Source organism: Plecotus auritus (genome assembly GCF_963455305.1).
Source record: "Plecotus auritus genome assembly, chromosome: 6".
Classification (NCBI taxonomy): Eukaryota; Metazoa; Chordata; class Mammalia; order Chiroptera; family Vespertilionidae; genus Plecotus; species Plecotus auritus.
Genome location: NC_137773.1, coordinates 52,895,004 through 52,918,507, shown reverse-complemented (window position 1 = coordinate 52,918,507; position 23,504 = coordinate 52,895,004). Strand labels below are relative to the sequence as shown.

Genomic DNA, 23,504 nt, shown 5'->3' with positions numbered 1-23,504 from the left:
CATAATCCTATCTAATAAAAGAGTAATATGCAAATTAACCATCACTCTGCTACACCCACAAGCCATGCCCACCAGCCAATCAGGAGCAAGTATGTAAATTAACCCAACCAAGATGGCTGTGGCCATGGAGCGAGCAGGAGGCTTGGGTTTCCCCCAGTAATGGAGGAAGCCAAGCTTTCCGCACACCCTGGCCAGCCTAGGCCTCCACTCAAGGCTACAAAGTTTCAATTATAGAAGATAAATAAATCCCAACAGAAATGGCTGGGGCCATGGAGCAAGCAGGAGGCTTGGCTCTGCTTAAGGCTACAAAGTTTCAATTATAGAAGATAAATAAATCCCAGATACCAGGGCCTCTGCTTGGGTTGCTGGGGGGCGTGGTCAGCCTGCAAACCACCACAGGACCCTTGCCCAGGCTGCCCCACACCCCAAGAGAACCCCACCCTGATCTGGGACACCCTTCAGGGCAAATCAGCTGGCCCCCACCCATGCACCAGGCCTCTATCCTATCTAATAAAAGAGTAATATGCAAATTGACCGTCACTCCAACACACAAGATGGCTGCCCCCATATGGACACAAGATGGCCACCACAAGATGGCCAGCAGGGGAGGGCAGTTGGGAGGGACCAGGCCTGCAAGGGAGGGCAGTTGGGGGTGATTAAGCCTGCAGGGGAGGGCAGTTAGGGGTGACCAGGCTGGCAGAGGAGGGAAGTTTGAGGCGACCAGGCTTGCAGGGGAGAGCAGTTGGGGGGGACCAGGCCTACAGGGGAGGGCAGTTAGGGGTGACCAGGCCTGCAGGGGAGGGTAGCTGGGGGCAAACAGGCTGGCAGGGGAGCAGTTAGACATCAATCAGGCTAGCAGGGGAGTGGCTAGGCACAGGGGTGGGCGAACTTTTTGACTCGAGGGCCACAATAGGTTCTTAAACTGGACCGGAGGGCCGGAACAAAAGCATGGATGGAGTGTTTTTGTGAACTAATATAAATTCAAAGTAAAGGAGCGGAGGGGAGAGCAAGAGAACCGGATAGAACAGCAGGATCCGGCCCGCGGGCTATAGTTTGCCCACGGCTGGGTTAGGGGATGATCAGGCTGGCAGGCAGAAGTGGTTAGGGGCAATCAGGAAGGCAGGCAGGCGAGCAGTTGGGAGCCAGCAGTCCTGGATTGTGAGAGGGATGTCCGACTGCCCGGTGGGATCGGGCCTAAACAGGCAGTTGGACATCCCTCGAGGGGTCCCAGATTGGAGAGGGTGCAGGCTGGGCTGAGGGACACACACCCCCGTGCATGAATTTCATGCACTGGGCCTCTAGTTATTAATAACAAACTACAACATTCGCTAATGACTGATTACTACACTGAGTGGCCAGATTATTATGATCTCTGAATGCATAATAATCTGGCTAATGAGTATATATATATATATATATATATATATATATATATATATATTAGAGGCCCGGTGCATGAATTTATGGGTGGGTTCCAGCCAGCCTGGCCAGGGGGAGGTGACATGGGCGGTGACATGGGCGCCTGGCCGGCCTGCCTGCTGGTTGAACTCCTGGTCGAGGGGACAATTTGCATATTAGCCTTTTATTATATAGTATATACACTGAGTGGCCAGATTATTATGCGTTCAGAGTTCATAATAATCTGGCCACTCAGTGTATAATCATGTTGCATTCATTTTCCTTATGCGCCTTCCACACAGGCGCACCATTTCTCTCCACTAATACTAGCAGCGAATATTTTAGCAGCCGATTGCCACATCATTAGTCTTGGACTGACTTGTTTGGTGTGTGCAACAGGAAATACTTTGCTTTCAGAAAACAAGAAAAATAGGTTTATTTGCAGTTATTAATTTGTGCAGTTATTCAGTGTCTGGTAAGTTAATGTTCAATAAAAATATTAATTTATATTAAAATGTTCTATTACTTTATGTTAAAGATTACTCATTTATTTCAGCCCTTTGTATTTCCAATGTCTCTATAGAAATAAACCTACGTTTCTATGAAAATTGCAGCTTTTGCTTTTTTGCGGCCCACATAAACTTAAACCTTGTTTATTTGGCCCGTGTTAGCCTTTGAGTTTGACATGCTTGGTGTAGAGCGAGCTGTGCTAATTGTGATGCAAAATAACCTGGTTAGGTCATCCCCATATTGTGTCATTTCTATGTAGTATTTGCTGTCTCTGAATTCTTCTTATATGTATGTTTTAAACATGACCGTACTCTAGCTTCACAATTCCTTTGTGTGGTTATGTCTATCTCTAAAACTAGATTCTAAACTCCTTGAGGGGAGAGCTGTCTATTCCTCAGCACCCAGGAGGAGCCTAACACAAATCAGACAACCACATACACAGAAATGGCAAAACTGACTTTCTTTAAGAGCTTTAGACATTAAAATTTCTAGGCTGTGTTCCCTCCTGTCCTCTTGTCCTCACCTCTCCTTGGAGTCTCTCTCACTCTTCTATGTACCCAACGTAAGCTGCCCTTTAGAATCTTCCAGCATTCCTGGGAAGAGGTGTAATCACTCGAGACTTACTGAGAAAATTGTGGCTCAGCACTGTTAAACAGCCCCCATGGCAGCACTGAGATTCTGATCCTGGTTCATCTCCTGCCAAGCCCCCGACTCCTCCAACCCAGCACGTTGTACATCCCCTCTGAGCACATACAGAAGACGGGGAAGAGGAATGTATCTGCAGCACGGGCCGTGTGCAACTACACGCCACAGGCTGCTATGCCACAGGAAACTGATTTTTAAAATAGTAATGCCAGCCCTTCCACCAAGGTAATGCAAACCCCTGTTACATGTGAGGTGAGGGTTCTTCCTCCTTCTCAGACATGTGGAATGTATTCTTGAAGAGTTCTCCCATTTTCATGGGGATAGTTATGTGGGAGCTTAGTGTGAAGAACTGAACAAGTATCAATTTTTAAACATTGTGATCAATCAATGTCAACTTTGAAAAATACCATATGGATCAAACCCTGCATATTGAGACTTCTTCACATTAAACTTTTATTAAGCCATTAAAATAAGTATATGGAGGGGGAATTATATTTTCAAGTGTTTCTATTCATTTTCTAACATTTCACTTCCTACAGTAGAATTCCCTTTGAACATGCAATGCCCCTGAATGGCAAGGTGACAAAGCAGTGTCAGGGATGAGCGCGTCATGGGGAAAGTCCAGTTTGCTGACATTCAGAGCAGTGGGACACCGCTGTCCTCTGCGGAGGCTGCTCTTCATTTCTGACTGGGAGGCTTACACGTTGCATGCATTCAAGGCAAATCTGCCTCCACTCCTTAAGAGCACAAGAACACCTCCCTACACCTGTTAGCCTAACGATAAAAGCCAAAGTGAGAGGCAATACCAGGTAGCATTTAGTTGACATCCAAAAGAATAGCTCTTGAGGAAGCACTGATTCAGGCAGAAACCCAAACTGTGCTGATGCGGAGGCAAAGGCAATGGGTATTACTTATGAGAAAAAGAAGGGCAACAATTACATCAATGGCAGGAATTTCTATAGATGCAGATAAGCTGACACGGGGATGTTAATTCTAAAAAGTGTCTTTAATTTTTAACCCTGCAGTCATAATGTCTGCTTTCTTGCTGTGTTTCCAGTTTTGTGGGATTCAATGCTGCTTTAGGCCCAGCCCAAAGGATACTGTGCCCAGTTTTAACATTCCAAAGGCTTGAGAAGTGAGCTGTACAAGGCAGTTCATCTGGGATGGCAGCTCTGACTCCATTTTAAAGTGTCTGCATTTATATTAAGTTTCACACACCAAAGAGCCCTGGAGACACCCACTAATTCATTGTGGCCTGTGCTGCTTGGCTGAGGGAGAAAGCCCCCCCTTAGGCCCAGACTCACGACTAAGTTGTCTTCTGGTGATATTTCAAAAACGACTTTTAGGGAGCTCCCTTTACTTTGGGGCATGACAGATTAAGTGAGGCCAATCTCTGGAAAAGCAATTTGCATCCTGGACCTGTCAAGAACTTGAAAACCATTCGTGCGCTTTGATCTGGTAATCTTCCTTCCCGGACACTTCGCTGAGGCGAATTACAGGATTCTTACCCTAAACAACTCCTTCTACAATCTTCCTCTTCTCAGATAATGACAACATCCTCCCACCAGTTGCTTAGGCTCCAAACTGTAGAGTCCTCCTGGAATCTTTTCTTTCATACCCCATTTCAGATGCCCCACACTCTGGGGCCCAGAGGATTCTGTTTGTTCCATCTTCAAAATATACTGAGGATCCAATCACTTCTCACCTTGTTCATTGCCACTGTCCTGGCTCAACACTATCCTCTGTTTTCCAAATTATGGTTATAGCTCCTGATTGTTCTCCTTGCTTCCGAACCTGCTCCAATACCATCAGAATAAACTTTTAAAACAGGTCAGACTGTGTCACTTTGCTCCTTAAAGAAAAATCCTCTCCAAAGGTTTTTCCTCTCCCTCAGAATAAAAGCCAAAGTGTTGTTACCCTGGACTATAAGGCCCCATGGGCTCTCTGCCCCTCCACTTCCCCTCCAATCTCATCTCCTTCACTTTTTCTCTAACACCTCTCCATCCTCCATGGTTTCTTTGCTGTTCTTCAAACACAATAAGCACAAACTTACCTCAAGGCCGCTGCATTTATGGTTCCCTCTTCATGGTACAACCAGGCCCCCAAACATACACATGGATCTCCTCCCTTCTTTCAGGATTCTGTTCTGAAGTCACCTCATCAGAGCAGCTGATCCTGATGTACAATAGCACCTTATACAACATAGGTCACCCTCCCTCAGTCTGATGCCTTGGTCTTAATAGCACTTTCTGACATAATCTAAAACTTAATTTTTTTTTTCGACTTCTCCCACCTCAGAATGTAAACTCCATGAAAAGGAGAACCTTATCCATTTTATTCCCTCTGGTATACCCAGCTCAGTTTGAGTGAAGCTACTTGAGCGAAGGAGCAGTTGAGTGAAGCTACTGGAGCAAAGGAGCAGTTGTGCTGGAAGAGAATCATTAGCACAAAGGTGGCAATAGATTAATATTCTCCACCTCCCCCTCAAATAATGGGCTTTTGACTTTCTATTTTATCATGAATTGGATTTCAGCTTCACTGAAGTAATGGATAGTAGAAACCAAGATCTTACAAGTTATCATTATTTTTTCCTGAACCACTTGAAAACAAGGTACAGACAGAATGCCTCATCACTACTAAATACTTTAGGGCAGGGGTGGGGAACCTTTTTTTCTGCCAAGGGCCATTTGGATATTTATAACATCATTCATGGGCCATACAAAAATTATCCACTTAAAAATCAGCCTGCTATATTTGGTCAAACATTTAATTAATTCACCCCTAATGCCTTGGCAGGGCCAGACCAAATGATTTCACAGGCCTTGTATGGCTCTCTGGCGGATGTTCCCCATCCTTGCTTAAGGGCAATATTCCCACACAAGGACATTCTACATAGTGTGAACATCCAGGTCACGTATTCAGCATTGATAAAGTGCTATCATCCAATTCACAAACTGAACTCAATTTTTGCCAACTGTTTATTTTTCCTGTCTGGTCCAGGAGCCAGTACAGCATCATTTGTTGCATTTAGTTGTCACATCTCTTAAGTCTCCTTTAATTTGGATTGATTGGTTCTCCCATCTTTCTCTGTCTCTCATAAGCTATATGAGTTTTAAAGAATACAGATCTTTCATTTTGTGGGATGCCTCTCATTCTGGGCCCATTGAAAGGTTTCCTATGTCCAGTCCAGGCTATGCATTCTTAGCAGAAATGTGACAGAAAAGATGCCGTGCTCTCCTCCGCACATCACTACAGGAAGTATGCCATGTGACCAGTTTTCCTGCTGGCTATGCTTCTCTTGATCACTTGGTCAATTTGCTGTCTCCCAGGGTTCTCTTCAGTAAATTAACCATTTTCCATCTTGTCGTCAATAAGTACTTTTCAGAAGCTACTTTAAGACTAGGCTACATCCTGCTTCACATCAAGCATACACACACACACACACACACACACACACACACACACACACACACACACCTTAGCACCCACTAAGGACTCCTGCCTGAGTCAAATAACATTGCCAAAGGGTGACTTTCTATCTCCATCCATCTTATGTTTTTTTTCAAATTTTTATTAAGGTATTATATGTGTACATATCTTGCCATTGCCCCCCCCTACCCCACTCCCATACATGCCCTCACCCCCCAATGTTTTGCATCCGTTGGTTACTCTTATATGCATGTATACAAGTCCTTCGGTTGATCTCTTATTTCCTCCACCTCTCCCTAACCTTACCGCTGTAATTAGACAGTCTGATGCTTTACTGCCTCTGTAACTATCTTTTTGTTCATCAGTTTATAATGTTTTTCATTATCCCCAAATGAGTGAGATCATGTGGTATTTTTCTTTCATTGACTGGCTTATTTCACTTAGCATAATGTTCTCTAATTCCATCCAGGTGTCTACAAATGGTAGTAATTCCTTCTTTTTTATGGCAGCATAGTATTCCATTGTGTAGATGTACCATAGTTTTCTGATCCAGTCATCTGCTGATGGGCACCTAGGCTGTTTCCAAATCTTAGCTATTGTAAATTGTGCTGCTATGAACATAGGGGTGCATATATCCTTTCTGATTGGTGTTTCTGGTTTCTTAGGATATATTCCTAAAAGTGAGATTACTGGGTCAAATGGGAGTTCCATTTTCAGTTTTTTGAGGAAACTCCATACTGTTCTCCACAGTGGCTGCACCAGTCTGCATTCCCACCAGCAGTGCACGAGGGTTCCTTTTTCTCCACATCCTCGCCAACACTTGTCGTTTGTTGATTTGTTGATGATAGCCATTCTGACAGGTGTGAGATGGTATTGCATTGTCGTTTTGATTTGTATCTCTCGGATAATTAGTGACTTTGAGCATGTTTTCATGTGTCTCTTGGCCTTCCTTCTGTCTTCTTTCGAAAAGATTCTATTTAGGTTCGTTGCCCATTTTTTTTATTGGATCATTTATCTTCCTTTTATTGAGTTGTATAAGCTGCCTGTAGATGTTGGAAATTAAACCTTTATCAGTGATACCATTTGCAAATATGTTCTCCCATACAGTGGGGTTTCTTGTTGTTTTGTTGATGGTTTCTTTTGCTGTGCAAAAGCTTTTTATTTTGATGTAGTCCCATTTGTTTATTTTCTCTTTGGCTTCCATTGCCCTAGGGGCAGTATCAGTGAAAAAGTTCTTTTGGCATATGTCTGAGATTTTGCTGCCTGTGGATTCCTCTAGTATTTTTATGGTTTCCCGTCTTATATTTAAGTCCTTATCCATTTTAGGAATAAACCTAACCAAGGAGGTAAAAGACCTATATGCGGAAAACTACAGGACACTGAAAAAAGAGATAGAGGAAGATGTAAACAGATGGAAAAACATACCATGTTCATGGATTGGTAGAATCAACATCATCAAAATGTCCATACTACCCAAAGCAATCTATAGATTCAATGCACTCCCCATTAAAATACCAACAGCATATTTCACAGACCTAGAAAGAACTCTCCAAAAATTCATCTGGAATAAAAAAAGACCCCGAATAGCCACAGCAATCCTGAGAAAGAAGAATAAACTAGGAGGGATCTCAATACCAGATTTCAAGCTGTATTACAAAGCCACTGTCCTCAAAACAGCCTGGTACTGGCACAAGAACAGACATATAGATCAATGGAATAGAATAGAGAATCCAGATATCGACCCAAACCAATATGCGCAATTAATATTTGACAAAGGAGGCACGAGCATACAATGGAGTCAAGACAGTCTCTTCAATAAATGGTGTTGGGAAAATTGGACAGATACATGCAAAAAAAATGAAACTAGATCACCAAGTTACACCATACACGAAAATAAAATCCATCCATCTTAGTTGACATCTTCCACAAGGAAGCGATATCCTTCCTTCCCCATTTATTTATTTATTTATTTATTTATTTATTTATTCTATCATTATTTATTTATCCCTTTATATTACATGGATTCATGGATTCTTGTTTTAGCCCATGGGTTAGAATCAGTTACTATCATTCTTTATTTTGATGCTCAAATTGTCCCAGATTTGGCCAGTGGGAGCCCCATCCAGCTGGCTTATGTGTCCTTTTGGAATGCTCTCACCATGCTCTGAGCACTTCCCTCCAAGCTTACTTTGCACTTTCCCAGCCCAAGCCCTGGAATCAGCCCTGGTTCCTTTTAAAAGCATATCACACTTAGAAGCCAAGATCCTCTGGCCACTTGATGTATCTATTACTTCTAGCCTCTGAGAGAAGATAGCTATGGTGTATATATGTATGTATAGATATGTATATGTATATGTGTGTGTGTACATATATACATCCATATATAATGATTTTGCATTTACTTTTAATTCAATCCAACACCTTGGGGTTCTTTATAGCTTTTTTTCCATATTTGTAAACTCCTTCTTCACACTAAGGAACCTGGCTCCCAGTATAGTCAATATTTTACTTATCTGCCCAACACCCCTGTACTTAATCAATCTCTGAGCCAGGATCTGTCTCCTTGATCCTGCAACCTCCCCAGCCTCCGGAAAGAAAGGGTAAAGAGTAGTTATGCATTCTTTTTTTTTTTCTTTTTCAAAAAATGTCTGAAGTTTTACATATGTCTTCTTTCCCCCCAATTGACCACCCTCCCAACCATTCCCACCCCGGGCAAGCTCCCACCACCCCAGTGTCTGTGTCCATTGGTTATGCTAATATGCATGCATACAAGTCCTTTGGTTGCTTTCTAACTTCCCCCTCTCCCCAACCATTTGTCTCTGGATCTATTCTTGTTCATCAAATTATGTTCATAATTATATCCCACATATGAGTGAGATCATGTGATATTTATCTTTCTCTGACTGGCTTCACTTAGCATAATGCTCTCCATTTCCATCCATGCTGTTGCAAATGGTAAAAATTCCTTCTTTTCTTATAGTGGCATAATATTCCGTTGTGTAGATGTACCAGTTTTTTAATCCACTCATCTGTTGATGGGCACTTAGGCTGTTTCCAAATCTTAGCTATGGTAAATTGTACTGCTATGAACATAGGGGTGCATATATCCTTTCTGATTGGTGTTTCTGGCTTCTTGGGATATAGTCCTAGAAGTGGGATCACTGCGTCCATTTTTAGTTTGTTGAGGAAACTCCATACTATCTTCCACAGTGGCTGCACCAGTCTGCATTCCCACCAGCAGTGCAGGAGGGTTCCTTTTTCTCCACATCCTCGCCAGCACTTGTTGTTTGTTGATTTGTTGTGCATTCTTAATGACACAGACTCCTCCAGTGTTGTGGCTGGGGAAGAATTGCTAAGACATAGAGAGGTTTGGGGAACCACCTTGGTTTGCTATGGTATCTGTACAGAACTAGCTGGGGGTGAGGAGGAGCAGGGGGAGCCAATGGTCCCCTCCCTCATGTAGGTGGTTCGGGAATCAGGCAGTCTCCACTTTTGCCTGTGGCATCAGGCACTATAAAAAGCACTGTCCCAGTTGCCTAGAAGCCTATTTTCTAAAATGAAAACACACAAATCCAGCACATCAAATACCACAGAGAAAAATTCTTCTTAGTAATTCTTTTTGTGCCTGCTTCTAATTTGGATATAGCTACCAGCTATTTGCAGTGCTGCTGGATAAAGAGAAGTTACTGGTGAAAGGTCTTTAACAGAAACCTGTAAACTACTAAGGTCCTGGGGGAAAGGGACACTTTTGTTTGCATCGTGAATGGGGTCCTGGGTTGTCTGAAAAAGTGCCAGGTGGGAAGTACAATGGGAGCCATTGAGAACCCTCTTGCAAATTGGTTTAGATACTTCATGTGGCACATATCTCAAGTCAAGGAAACTGTTGGTGTGAAAGGAAAATAACCAAACATTTAATTGGGAGGGAATTGTGCTGTGTCACAGTTTTAAGAACACTACTCTAGAGGGGATGTACTCTCTGCTGACTGTTGTGATCTCTCTGCACAACTAACCCACGCAGACCTCCCTTGCCTATTGCGGCTGCGAATCCTCTGTTACCAGTCCTGACAACCAGAATAAACAGTGAAGAAACATCTCACCCAGCTTCTCTTCTTGTAGAGTTGGAAACACTCATTCTGCAAGAAAACAAATGTCACGCATTTGCTTCCAGAAGGGAGGAAAGAAGCCCATTCCTGTGCTCACCTGAATAGAGCGGTCCCCAGACCAGCAGCACCACCTGGGAATTTGTTAGAAAGGCACACGCTATCTGGAGCCCCACCCGAGATGTGCTAAATCAGAAAGTCTGTGGCAGGACCCGGCAGTCTGAGTTTTAACAACCCCTAGGTGATGCTGATGCACACTTACATTTGAGGGTCACTGCCTTAGATCTTCCAGGCGTGGCTGGGAAGGACCTCCCCACCAGCTGGCCTTACCTTGTGGCCCTCGGATGGGTAATTAGGGGCTCACTGCAGTTGCTCCTGCGAATGGGAAGGCTGATTACAACCGCGCGCGCGCACACACACACACACACACACACACACATTTCGCTGTATATAAGGTGCAGAAAGTGGTTCCCTTACGCATAGGTCAAGGGGGCGCGTTCCTTTTTGCCTCTACCGATCCAAATCGAATATGGAGTTGAATTTGAGACCCAGCAGGGGTCGCTGCTGCCCATAAAGAGAGACTCAGGGAGCTTGGCAAGCGAAGCCTCGAATCTTTGACATCACACTAAGCTCCTCCTTGCACGCACACATTACACACACACACACACACACACACACACACACACACACCACAAACGGACACAGAGACCGAGTACTTCTCTCTGCCCGCTCGCACCCACTACCCAGGAACCGGCCTGTCCCTCGGCAAGTGTGTCCGGCGTGGCTGCCAGCGAAGCGAGGAGCAGGAGCGAAGCGCCCGCAGCGCGAGGGAGCGGCGCGCAGAGGAGCAGTGGCCAGGACACCCTGGGCAGCACCCCGTGCTCCCAGCAGCCGCGCCCGCCCGCGCCGGGGCTGAAGGGCGCAGAGCCGACACCCCGCTCGCTCCTGGGCCCCCTGCCACCCCTATGAGAGGAGAAACCCAGCGAAGGAGCAGGACGCTCGGCAGCTGGACTCCTCCGCAAGCCCCGAGCGCCCCCTCCTCCTGCTCCCCTCCGGCGCCCGGGAAGCGAAATGCAACCGCCGCGCTTGGGCTGAAAGGGGAAGGGGCCGGCGCCACCCACCCGCTCAGAATCCAGTCCCCGCGGCGGCTGCGCGTCCCGGCCGCGGCCCCCCGGGCTTGGGAGTGAGCAGGAGCCGGAGCGAGAGGAGGAGGCAGCCGGCCCAGGGTTGGCCGGAGCGGGGGAGGAGGGACGGGGCAGGAGGAGGGCGCGGGGGGCGGGGAGGGGGCCCCGGCGGATGAAGATGGCAATGTCTCTCATCCAAGCGTGCCGCAGTCTGGCTCTCTCAACATGGCTGCTTTCCTTTTGTTTCGTGCATCTGCTCTGCCTGGACTTCACCGTGGCCGAGAAGGAGGAATGGTACACCGCCTTCGTGAACATCACCTACGCCGAGCCCCCGCCGGACCCCGGGGCGGCGGGCGGCGGCGCCGAGCTGCACACCGAGAAGACCGAGTGCGGGCGCTACGGGGAGCACTCGCCCAAGCAGGACGCCCGCGGGGAGGTGGTCATGGCCAGCTCGGCCCACGACCGCCTGGCCTGCGACCCCAACACCAAGTTCGCCGTCCCGGCCCACGGCAAGAACTGGATAGCCCTCATCCCCAAGGGCAATTGCACGTACAGGGATAAGATCCGGAACGCGTTCCTGCAGAACGCCTCCGCCGTGGTCATCTTCAACGTGGGCTCCAACACCAACGAGACCATCACCATGTCCCACGCAGGTGAGCGTCCCGGAGGCGCGGGGGAGGGGAATCCCAGGGATGGAGGCGGTGGGCCTGCGCCTGCCTCCTAGCGCCGTTCTGGGAAGTCTGTGCTTGGGCAAAGACGCGTCTCTGTTCCCTGGACCTACTAAGTTTCGCTGTGCGTCACTTTGTGGGGGTTACAAAGAGCAAGGGTCAACTGAATTGGGGGACCTAGGGAGTGTGTTCGGTTTAGATTAGAGCCGCTGGGACTAGGGTCGCTGAGGTGGCCTAATTTCTCAGAGGAGGACCCGAAAGGTGCGGTTCAGGGGCAGAACTCAGGTATTGCCCCCGGTGAGGGATGCCCCGCACCTGTGGGGAATGGGTAGATCGGATAACTGGCTCTGCACTCGCTGGGTGCATCAGGTATACTCTCATTCGTGTATCAGGAGGTGGGTAGGGTTACTGGCTCGAGCAGCTCGCCTCCTCTGAGAACTAGCTTCTCAAGTCAGGTTTCAGTGCTTCAGGGGAGACTGGGCACCACCCCCCCACCCCCCCACCCCCGCCCGCTGGCTTGCTGCACATCAAACATAATGTTAAAAGCCTTGTGCTCTGCCAGGCTGTCATCCGGAGAAGCTGACAGGCGGGCATGATGGTAAATAATAACAATCCTCGCCAAGCCAAGAAAGACATGGTGGCCATAAAGTTACGTCTACTTTTTTTAGTATTGCATTGTCCTTTGCTTGATTGTGAGGTTACATATGTTTGTGCCAATAAGAGGATTTCAGGATAGAAAGGCTAAGCTTTTCTTAATGATCGCAGGGCGCCCGGACTAGAAATAGGTTGCTGCCCTAAAACTGGCGATTTACCCCTGACTGACACAGCAGTGCCTCCGTGGTAGGAAGAAGAAGTCCTCTCCACGCTTGTCAGCATAAGCAGCTCCCTTTAGCAGAATCCCGGAGTCCAGGGTGCTACTTGTTCCTGTGCGCCCTCCTTCCACAGAGGGGTTCCTGGGCGGAGGCTGTGACATCCATAGGGAGAAGGGAATAGAAATGACAGATGCACTGGAGTCACTTAAGCAAAAACAAAAACAAAAACAAAAAAACACCACATTGTTTTCCTTAAAAGCCAGATACTAATAAGCAGTTATACTATTGAAATGGAACACCAAGCTTTGCCTACATTGGGAGGAGGGAGGGGTGCATTCTTTGGGGTCAAGTTTTCATTCTGAGACCTCATGTCACCTATTAGTGAAATATCTAATTGGTTTTTTATTACCAGAGGGTCATCATCACTAGCTGTTTTTAGAAGAGGAAATGGTCAACCGTAACAAAAACAGGTGTGGACAGCAATGCTCCTAACACCTAGGCCAGAAAAATGCAGTGCGGTAATTAATGAAGAGGCGGAGAGGCAATAAACTTAGAAAAGTTACAATAGTGCACACAGGAACATATGATGTGCTTTCTCACGCTCAACAGTTTTGTAGGGGAAAAGATTGCATTCTGACCTTGAGTCATAAGAGCATTACTTAAAGTATGATATTCAAGGATTTGGAGGACTTTGGAAGAGCACTATAAGTCATGTAAAGTATCTTTAAGTAAACATATTTAATATCTTAACTTCAACTGGCAGGGTGGTGGGAAGGAGATTTATTTATTTGTTTTTATTTTTTTGTCCTTTAAATGCCAAGATTGTTGGCTGACTTTGCAGGATTCTTTCAATGTTTCTTTGTGCATATGCATGAAATCTTAAACTTGGCTTCTTGGAACACAGACTAAGAGGCATCATTTGTTCCTGTCTAAAAGGTTCTGCCAGAACTGCCAACACATTGGATCAATTAATGGCTCGCCTGTTTTTAAAGAAAGCAGTAAGCTGATTTTCTACACAAACGATGCTTGATTAAGACCTCGTGGGAGTAAAGGACTTAGTAATAGTTTAAAAGTTAAAGACTAAACAATGCGAAGGAAATTCTCTACTATCTAATTATTCTGTTTTGAAAAATGTGTTAATGCTGCGTCTGCTAATAGCCATGAAACTTCCATAGTACTGTTTGATGTATTGCCACACCAGGAGACTCTGCATTCGCTTTACTCAGAGATTGCATTGATTTCTGCTAAAGTCCCATTATAAGTAGATACATGACCCAGCAGCTTGGCAAACCCTTCACTCTTAAATTCTTCTCCCTGAATATCAAACAGTGCCAGCACTGGTCTGCTGTCAGTGTCTCCCTCTTAGCTCCCCGAGGCTTTCATTTTTCTAGTTAAATTTGAGTCATATTTTTAAATTCATTGTAAGAAATACATTTTAGGTGCTAATCAGATTTTCTTTTGTGAACATGGTATTCAGTATTAAAAAGTTCACAAATGCAGAGAAGCCTTACATTTGTGAACTTTTAAATTTAGTCACAAAAGAGTTAACATCAGCCTTCGCATTTTTCAAAAAAAATCTCACCTCCTCTAGATCCTTTATTTTTGGAACTGATAGCTTTCAGGTGAGGAAAAGGTCTGAATTTAGAGTTATGCAACCCATCATGTAACACTTATGCATTATGGTGATATGACTCCCACACACCCACTATCTCGGAATTCCATGAAATGGAAATCATTTCCCCTTCACATTTCCATATAGCAGTTCTTTTAGAATGTATTCCCTTTCCTGCTTAAATGATTTGAGGTTTCTGTCACTTCTGCAATTATGGTTTCTCATTCACAAAGACACAGATTCTCCTGGGATAGACTAATAGTTTTATTTTGTTACCAGGTTTTAAATCTTATTTGAAGTATGACAGCTTTGTTGCCATACAATTCACATATCATACAAGTCACTCATTTAAAGTAAATAATTTAATGGTCTTTACCATACTACAACCCTCACCACTAATTCCAAAAATAAACCCTATGTCCATTAGCAGTTACTTGTCATTACTAACCAATTTCCAAGTTCTAGTTAATCAGTAATCCACTTTATGCCTCTATATATAATTTGCCTATTCTGAACATTTCATGTCAATGGAGTCATGTAATATATTGTGGGTTTTTTGTGTGTAACTGTCTTCTTTCACTTAGCACAATATTTTTAAAGGTCTAGCAATACTGTAGAATGTATCAGTATTACATTCCTCTTTTCCAAATAATATTCTTTTGTATGTATACACCACCTTTTGTTTATTCATCGATTAATACACGTGTAGGTTCTTTTCACTTTTTGGTTATTAAGAATAATGCTTCTATGAACATCCATCTACAAATTGTGTGTGGACATTTCTCTTGGGTACATACCTAGGAGTGAAATTTCTGAGTCACATGGCAACTGTATGGTTTAACTTTTTGAGGAACTGCCAGATCATTTTCCAAAGCACCTGGGCCATTTCACATTCCCACCTGCAGTGTATGCAGATTCCAGTTTCTCCACATCCTCATCAACATGTGTTGTTATCTGTATTTTTTATTTTGACTATCCTGTGGTTGTGAAGTGGTGTCTCCATTGTGGTTTTAATTTGCAATTCCCTGATGACTATAGTTACTTTCAACATAATCTTGATTCTTTCTCTGCTTTTTATTTTGTTCCGTCCCCCTTGTTATTCATTTATTTATTCTTTCAGCCCATACATTTTTTGTCCTAGGGAAGAGAGAAAGAGAAAGACAATGGTAGAGAAAAGAGATCCATCCCTTTCAATTTAAAAAAAAAGCCCATGGACCAGGGATTTTATAGGCCCCCTATAAAAGGATGTGAGGAACTGTATCTTCATTGCTTTAGGGAGCTCCTGGCACGGTTTGCCTTGTGAAAGTGACAGCGGGGTGGAGCAAAAAGCTATACGTATAAGAATACAGTCTTCACCTAGTGAGAGCCCCAGGAGTGAACTTGCAGGTGCAGGCAAAAGCCATGAGACCCAAATTAAGAAGTGTAGCCTCCAGAGCCAACCACTTGAGTTTGTGCCCTGGCTCTGCTACTTCCTCTCACTGTGCATCTTTGAGAAAGTTACTCAACCTCCTGCAGCTCCCGTTTCCTCACCTGGTAAATGGGAGATAATAGTATCTACCTCGGTTGGTTGTTTTGTGAAATAAAGAGTTAGCACAGTGCTTACATCTGTAGCTGGGACGTAGCCATCAATAAATATTAACCCTCATAAGCACTGTACACAGTGACACCTAGGAGCCACAAACTGGAGCATCCAACCCCAGGACTCAGGGCGTCCTGGCAGCCTCAGGAAAGAGCTCTTTATTTACCCTTTCATGCATTAGAGGCCAGAGCCGTTGTGCCAGTCTTTGTGGTTCATGTGATTTGATATAAATGTTCCATCTCTTTCAGATGGTTGGTGAGCTTTTTAGGATTCTCCTGTTGCATTTGTGCTTTCTCTTGGATTAAACTGAAATCTTATCATGGCAGGACCTGTATGATAAACATAGTGGATCTGCAGGTGTGTGGATGCAGTTTCTGACTGAACTGTGATATGGAAGAAATGGTGTGTTTTCTCCCCCCTCCCCTACTCTTTTAGAGTGTGTTTGCCACCTTTTTGTCTACTGTTCATACATAGTTAAAGGGAAAGGAGGAAACTAAACATCTAGCCTTCTAGGAAGAACTGTTGAGAGACGGGGTCCCTAATAGTAGTTTAGGGATGGAGGGAGGAGATGGCTGCAGTAACTGTCTAGGCCCGTGGTCGGCAAACTGCGGCTCGCGAGCCACATGCGGCTCTTTGGCCCCTTGAGTGTGGCTCTTCCACAAAATACCACGGCCTGGGCGAGTCTATTTTGAAGAAGTGGCGTTAGAAGAAGTTTAAGTTTAAAAAATTTAGCTCTCAAAAGAAATTTCAATCGTTGTACTGTTGATATTTGGCTCTGTTGACTAATGAGTTTGCTGACTACTGGTCTAGGCAATAAGCTCAGCCCTTGGCGAGGAAGCACCCGGGATGAAGTATATCCCCTGTATTCTAGGACTTTCTCCAAGGTTCGGGGAGAAAACGTGGGATATTTACGGAGGCTCTTTCCCACGTAGGCGGGTGCTAAGAGTTTAATTCCCTGGTTCATGCTACATTTATGGCCATTACTTTAAATGCTCAAGTCCGCCTTTGCCTTAACTTCTACAAAGGAACTAGCTGCTATAATTAATTTTTTTCTCCAGGACTCATTTTTCCAGAATATTTTCAGGGTTTTTTAAAAGTGTTTTTTTACATTTTCCTTTAAGTACTATGTTTGCATTAACTTGTTTCTCAGTGTATCACAGCCCGCTCTTTGGGTAGTAATACTATTGTTCATGTAGTACTTACTTTGTGTCGGGCATGTATTATGCACTTTATGGATGTTGGTTCATTTAATCCTCACAACTCTGCTGAGATAGGTACTGTAATTATCCCTGTTTCACAGACAAGGAAACTGAGACCTAGCCAGGGGAGGTAGTAGGTGGTAGAGCTGGATGTGCAAACTCCAGCAGTCTGTCTCCTGAGTCTGGGCTTGTAATTACTGCCCCATATGCCCTCTCAACTTGAATGGATGCTCTAAAAATTAGACGAGGACAGAGGTGACTTAATCATGGATGCGGGGGATGATCTGAAGCCAATTCCTTTTTCAGAATTCTTGCACGCGTCTACAGGCCAAATGCACCAACTTGCAGGCTGCAGTTCTATGCTGGGAGAAGTGGGACCTTCCTCTGATTAACCATTTGGATCAGCCACTTCTATCCTGGGTCTCAGTTTTCTCACTTAAAAAATGAGAGGTTTGGTTAGTTGTTTTCTAAGTGCTGTTTGAACTCCATAATTTCTTCTTTATATATTCAAAAATTAGGATATTTTTACTAAAATTCAAATTTCTGGCATCGCATCAGAAAATCCGATGGCAGGGACTTAGATGCCTGCGTGGCGGCAGGCAGCCGGAGCAGAGCTCTGGCCGGCCCTGTAGATGGTCAGCGTGCCCGTTAGTTGGCCCAGGTCCCCATCACTTCCTATGGTCTGGCTCTTGGCCTGCGCTGCTCATTGATCCCCTTGCCTCAATCCCAAGGCCATTTGCAGCCTCAGCTTTATGGAGTCAAACAAGAGTTAGTGAGGAAAGTTTGCAGAAAGCAGACATGGCCTGGTAGAGGGAGAAATTCATAAGGCTCGAAAACTGTTTAGAAATTGAAGAGGTTCCCCTGAGACGGGAAGCTTTCTCTTGCATTCAGGTGGAAATTAGACATGAATGGTGCATGCTTGCTTGATGCAGGATTCGTGCAACAGGTTCTGATGGGTGATGTCTGAAGGGCCTTTCCAAGCCTGAAGAGCCTCCGGTTCCACTTCGTTTTTCTCTTAAGATGCATACAGAAAGCTACCATTTATGTTTGGTCTTAATCCCCCAGGCCACCACACTCTCTCCCGCCCCTTTGTTTGGCGCTAAGCGGTACCTCTTCACCTGTCTGTCTGCTGGCAGCCAGATAGCCAACAGCCGGGAACTCCAGACTCTGTTATTAAAAGCCATACTTCAGTGTCAGTGTGAAATAACATTATTGGCAGTGTAACTTAATATGGCCTGGGCATTTCAAGGAACTGTGTGCCTTGTTTACTCATTGCAGTCATAGAAATACATGTCTGGGGGATTTGAAAGGTATCCTGTCTCCTACCTTCTGATCTTTAGTAAGGATTCCATCCTTGTCTCTCTTGATGCCTCTATTCTTAAGACTCGCCTGAGGTCTCAAAAAGGAAGGAATTTCAGGACCATGAAAACTGGGAAGGTTTAGCGAGAACCTGGGACTTTGTTACTCATCCTTTTAGTTTTTTAGAAGGAATGAGTATGCCTCTGGTGCCAGGTTAATTTGTTTAGAAACCAGTCTCAACTTTGTAAAAGAGGAGCCTAACCATTATTGTTTCACTTCTGGACATAAAACTCAGTATATAAATAATGTGGTGTTTTGCTAGTCCCTGAAAGTCTTCAGTGTATCCCCACAAGAGATACTTGATCTTGCATCTACTCTAAGGAGGATCTTACTGAATACGGACTGAAGTGGTGCTAGAATTCTGTGTATATGATCATGTAAATTCAGAGAGGCTAAATTTGAATTAAAATGAACCTCAAATCCTATTCAGGTTATCGCAGCTCTTAGGGTTTTTATTGGTAATATAAAACCCAGAGAAATTCTGGTGGTTCTGATGAAAACATTGTCTGTAGGTATAATTTTTTTATTTTAAAATTTCAGGGATTAATCACTTGGCAGTTTAACATATGATAGACTAAGTGTGCTTTATAGATTGAAGTCAAAATATTAATGATTAGGATTAGATCTGGGTCTTTTTTTATATAAGAGAGGAAAATTAAATATTTTTACTGCTTCAAAAGCATTGGTTATAAAATTATTCCTATAAGGTTTATTTTTAAAATATCTTGTATATTCTATAATATTGTTATACTTAGAAAATATTTTTTCAGTAGAAAGAAGCATCATTTATCAAAAAATTGAAGCTTATGTTTTGGATTGTCTGAACATCTCATAATAGATATTTTTAAAAAAGAATTAGATGTATTTTTGGATGCAATATATGGCTTATCCCTGTCCTTTCCAGGCAAAGATATATAATGAGTAGACATATTAGGTAAAATCCAGGAAATGTTTTGTTTCTTAACCAATCAGCCTGATATCTCTCCATCGTAGATGGTGTTCTACACATACAGTCCACTCAAGCACTATTGAAAAGGCAAATATTTGAGGTTTTTCAGAGGTGTTGACAGTATGCATACGCAGTGCCTTTTTCGCCCCTTAAATACGTCTTTTCTGTGGTCATCACTGTCTACAGAAGATATTGTCCAGCCATTCTATAGCCATGAACTGACTACACCCTCATCAGGAATGTAATTCAAATGATCCAAAGAATAGTGGGAGAGAAAAGATGTTTCCCCCTTTATTTATCAAGAAGGTGCTTGGACTATTCTTCCTCCCAGATACCCACAGGACTGGCTGCCTCCGCCTCCCTCAGGTCCCTTCTCTATATGACCTCATCACTAAGGCACTCCCTGGCTACTCTATTGACAACAGCACCGTGCCTCCCCCACATCCCATCCCCAGTGCGCTACCCCTCTCCCTGCTTCATATAATGTGTTTATCCCATCAGAATGCAAGCTCCACAAGCAGCAAAGCTTTTAGACATTATTTTTATTGTTGTTCATGGTAAAGTTCCCAAAAAGCCTAGACAAGTCCCTGGTGCATGGAATGTGCTCAGTAAATATTTATTGTTAAGATCTGTTAAATAATCTGGAGACTGGAAAGATGGACTCTGTTAATGTTAGTCTCTAATTTCATGAAAAAAGTATTCTATGACAGTAAAAAAATTTTTTCTTAGCTTTTGACAGGTAAATTCTAAGTTGAATCTCCCATTAAAATGTTTAATCCTCTTGTAGAATGAGGCATGAAGTGGGGGCCTGGTCCATGTTCATGGTCTAAACAGGGGTCCTCAAACTACCGCCCGCAGGCCCGCCGAAGACATTTATCCGGCCCGCCGGGTGCCGCTGCCTGTCCTGCTTAGCAGCCGACTCGTCCCAGCCCGCAGTGTGCATAGGAATTTGTTCATAGTTTTTTTTTTTTTAAAACTATAGTCCGACCCTCCAACGGTCTGAGGGACAGTGAACTAGCCCCCTGTTTAAAAAGTTTGAGGACCCCTGGGAAAAAGATGTATTAAGTAACAAGGAGAAGAATCCAGGGTGTCAAAAGTTATAAACAAATACAATTCTGTGCATGTGTTTAGGGTCCTGCTGCTTAGATAGATAGATGTATCTACATAGAGATGTATCTCATATATGTGTGCCTTTTTAAATGAAAGAAATAAACCTCAGAAAATATAGAAACACTTAAAAAGAGGACGATAATAACCATCCATAACTCTACTATATTATTTTTCATTTTGTGGTACATGTTTACTTTTACCAAATTTGGAATGTTACATATATGTTTAATAGCTTTTTAAAATATAAGGTTATATTTTGACATTTTCTTGATGCTTCCATGACATTTCTATGATGTTTCCACTTTTCCTCCACATAGACAATGCTGCTGCACCTACATCCTTATGTACCTAAAAATGGGTGCATCTTATCTCAGGAGTGGCTGCAGAGCAGGTTTTAGCATAGCCCATTTAGTGAGGTCTTCAACTCTGTGCTCACTCAGTAGTGTGGCGCTCCTTTGAAGGAGAAAGGACAGCTGGCAGTTTGGGGTACTGCCGATGGTGCTGCTGCAGTCTTAGCACAGCTTTCCTGCATCCCTTTGCTCCAAGGTAAACTAGTTTGGCAGCTGGGGCAGAACTTGGAGAATCCGAAGAAACGAAGCCTCAGTGATAGAAGCATCAGAATTACAACCAGTGAAACCCCCACCTTTCCCTTGCACTGAGTCGTCTGTGGTTTATGTCTCGGGGATGTTAAAGGCAAATTGAACAGGGAGTTAGGAAACCTGGGTTTTTGTTGTGGTTCTACCACAAATTGGCCTTACCGTTGGCAATTCACTTCCCCCACTGGATCTTGGTTTATATCTGTGACTTCCCACCCTTGCTTCACATTAGAACCAGGGAACTTAAAACTTACAGATGCCCAGAGATTCTGATGGAATTGGTCGACTGTTGGGAGGGGACACTTCAGATAATTCTAATGTTCAGCCAGAGTTGACAGCCAACACACTGGATGAACCTAAAACCTTCCTCAGGCTCTTAGATTCCATGATTCTTTAAGTATTTAAAGAAATACTTAAAACTATTCCTTTGATATCAAAATCCTATATGAAAAAAAATTTAATATCTTAACTCTAGTGGTTAAAACTATGGTGGTATGTTCAGTTAACTATTCCCTGTACCATGAATTAGTGATTCGCTAATAATAAACAGGTTTAGAGACCAGCAAGAAGGCAAATGGCAAATGCAGCAAGTACAGGGAAGCATACACACTCGTGTAAAACAGTCAAAAAGAGTACAACAGCAATGTGTCAGAAATGATTAGCATCGATTCCCTTTCTTCTAATATTTATTCCATCCAACAAAGATAGACGTCTGAAGTCATTTGGTTGGTGAGAGTGAGATGCTACCCATTCAAGGGGCTGCCCAGAACTGGAGGTTTTGCTGGGCAGAGAGGACCAAGGAATCTCAAGAAGCAAGTGATTCACCTAAGTCTTCGAGTCTCCACCTGTGAAATGAGCCTCACACGTTATCCATCAGAGCTGCTGTGGACACTTGCACTAAATAATGCAGCAAAGGGGAAACTTTGAGCCGTTAATAAATGATTAGCCATTTAAATTAAGTTCAATGAAATTTTATTGCTATGTTCATTATCTTGATTGTAGGTTCTGGACATAAGAGGTAGAGATACCCTGGTATTTTTACCAAGTGGGAAGTACCCCATTCCATTTATCTGGGTTGTCATCAACCCAGTTTGGGAGGCAGTATAGGGTGGTGGTGAAAAAGATGATTCTAGTACACAACTGATCTGCGTCTGAACCCGGAGAGAGTCACCTCCCTGGGCTGTCAAGAGAAATATATTTGCTCCCAGCCAGCGTGACTCAGTGGTTGAGCATTGAGCTATGAATCAGGAGGTCATGGTTTGATTCCAGGTCAGGGCACGTGCCCGGATTTTGGGCTCAATCCCCAGTGTGTGCAGGAGGCAGCCGATCAATGATTCTCTCCCATCAATGGTGTTTCTCTCTCTCTCTCTCTCTCTCTCTCTCTCTCTCTCTCTCTCTCTCTCTCTCTCTCCTTTCCTCTCTGAAATCAATGAAAATATATTTTAAAAAAGAAATATATTTGCAATCACACTACATCTTAACACCTATATTATCACCAGCTGAGTCCCAGCTACCCTGACCTCTGCCTGGACTGCTGGGCTCCTCTAGTGAGTAGGGTGATGAATTTAATACATATGCCTGGAACCAAGAGGTGATTTTCAGAAAGGATGTCTTAGCTTACGCAAAAATGGAGAGGCTTTCCCTCAGTCCTCTCCCAGGAGAAGAGAAGGTAACTGAGAAACAGCTCAGTGGCTCTTTAGAATGGCGAATGTACCCTCACATGGTGGCTGCTGACAGGCTCCCCAGCTGTTATCTACTCATGCCACTTGAAGTTCTTCCACAGGGATGCTCAGGCCCTGGTCGCAGGGGAACTGGTGTCCGACTGCCGTGCAGCCTGAAGCTCATGAACACCAAGGCACAGTCCGACTTTGTCCATCCCTGAGTTGCTAGACAACAAGGCCCTGGGAGGTGGAGAGGGTTCTGTCACACTCATTTACCCTTGGAAATTGAACACAAAAAGTTTTCGATGATCCTGGATTCCTGGTCTGTCCTTACTCCCAGATAACCTCCTTCCTGATGGAACCTGAGCAGCAATTTTTGTCCTCCAATAAGTACCCGGAGATTGCCGAAATGCCCAAATAGCCTTTTAGCCTCTGAACCAGTCGCTTTCTGGTGGGTTCAAAGCATCCTGCCCTGAATATGAGCAGCTGAGGAGTCATCAAAGACCTGAAGAGGAAATTGCAGAATGTTCTCACTGTGCGGTGCCTTTTAGTCCTGGTCCTTGGTCTCTCAAGTTCTGACAACTCTGGTAGCCTTAAACTCCATTTTCCCCTTCCCAACCCAGTAAGACTGCAACAAGTCTCGGCTGTTGCTTTCTGTTTGGTCACTATGGGTTGAGATCTAAATTGGCAAATTACCTGAGGCAAAAATAAAAAAAGCAGCAAGCAACAAATGTAGGGCTCACTCAAGTGTAT

At 44.2% G+C, this 23,504-nt stretch overlaps 1 protein-coding gene across 2 annotated transcripts in view; it reads left to right on the top strand.

Moving 5' to 3' along the window:
* The first annotated feature begins 11,340 nt into the window (after positions 1-11,340).
* RNF150 (ring finger protein 150) overlaps positions 11,341-23,504 on the top strand; it is a 179,142-nt gene continuing 166,978 nt past the window's right edge. Inside the window, exon 1 of one of the 2 annotated variants that reach the window (XM_080672483.1) lies at positions 11,341-11,859. In XM_080672483.1, the coding sequence (XP_080528609.1) occupies positions 11,379-11,859 (481 nt within the window). In that variant the 5' untranslated portion in view covers positions 11,341-11,378. The remainder of the gene's footprint in view (positions 11,860-23,504) is intronic. The other variant, XM_080672482.1, reaches the window with a different exon arrangement.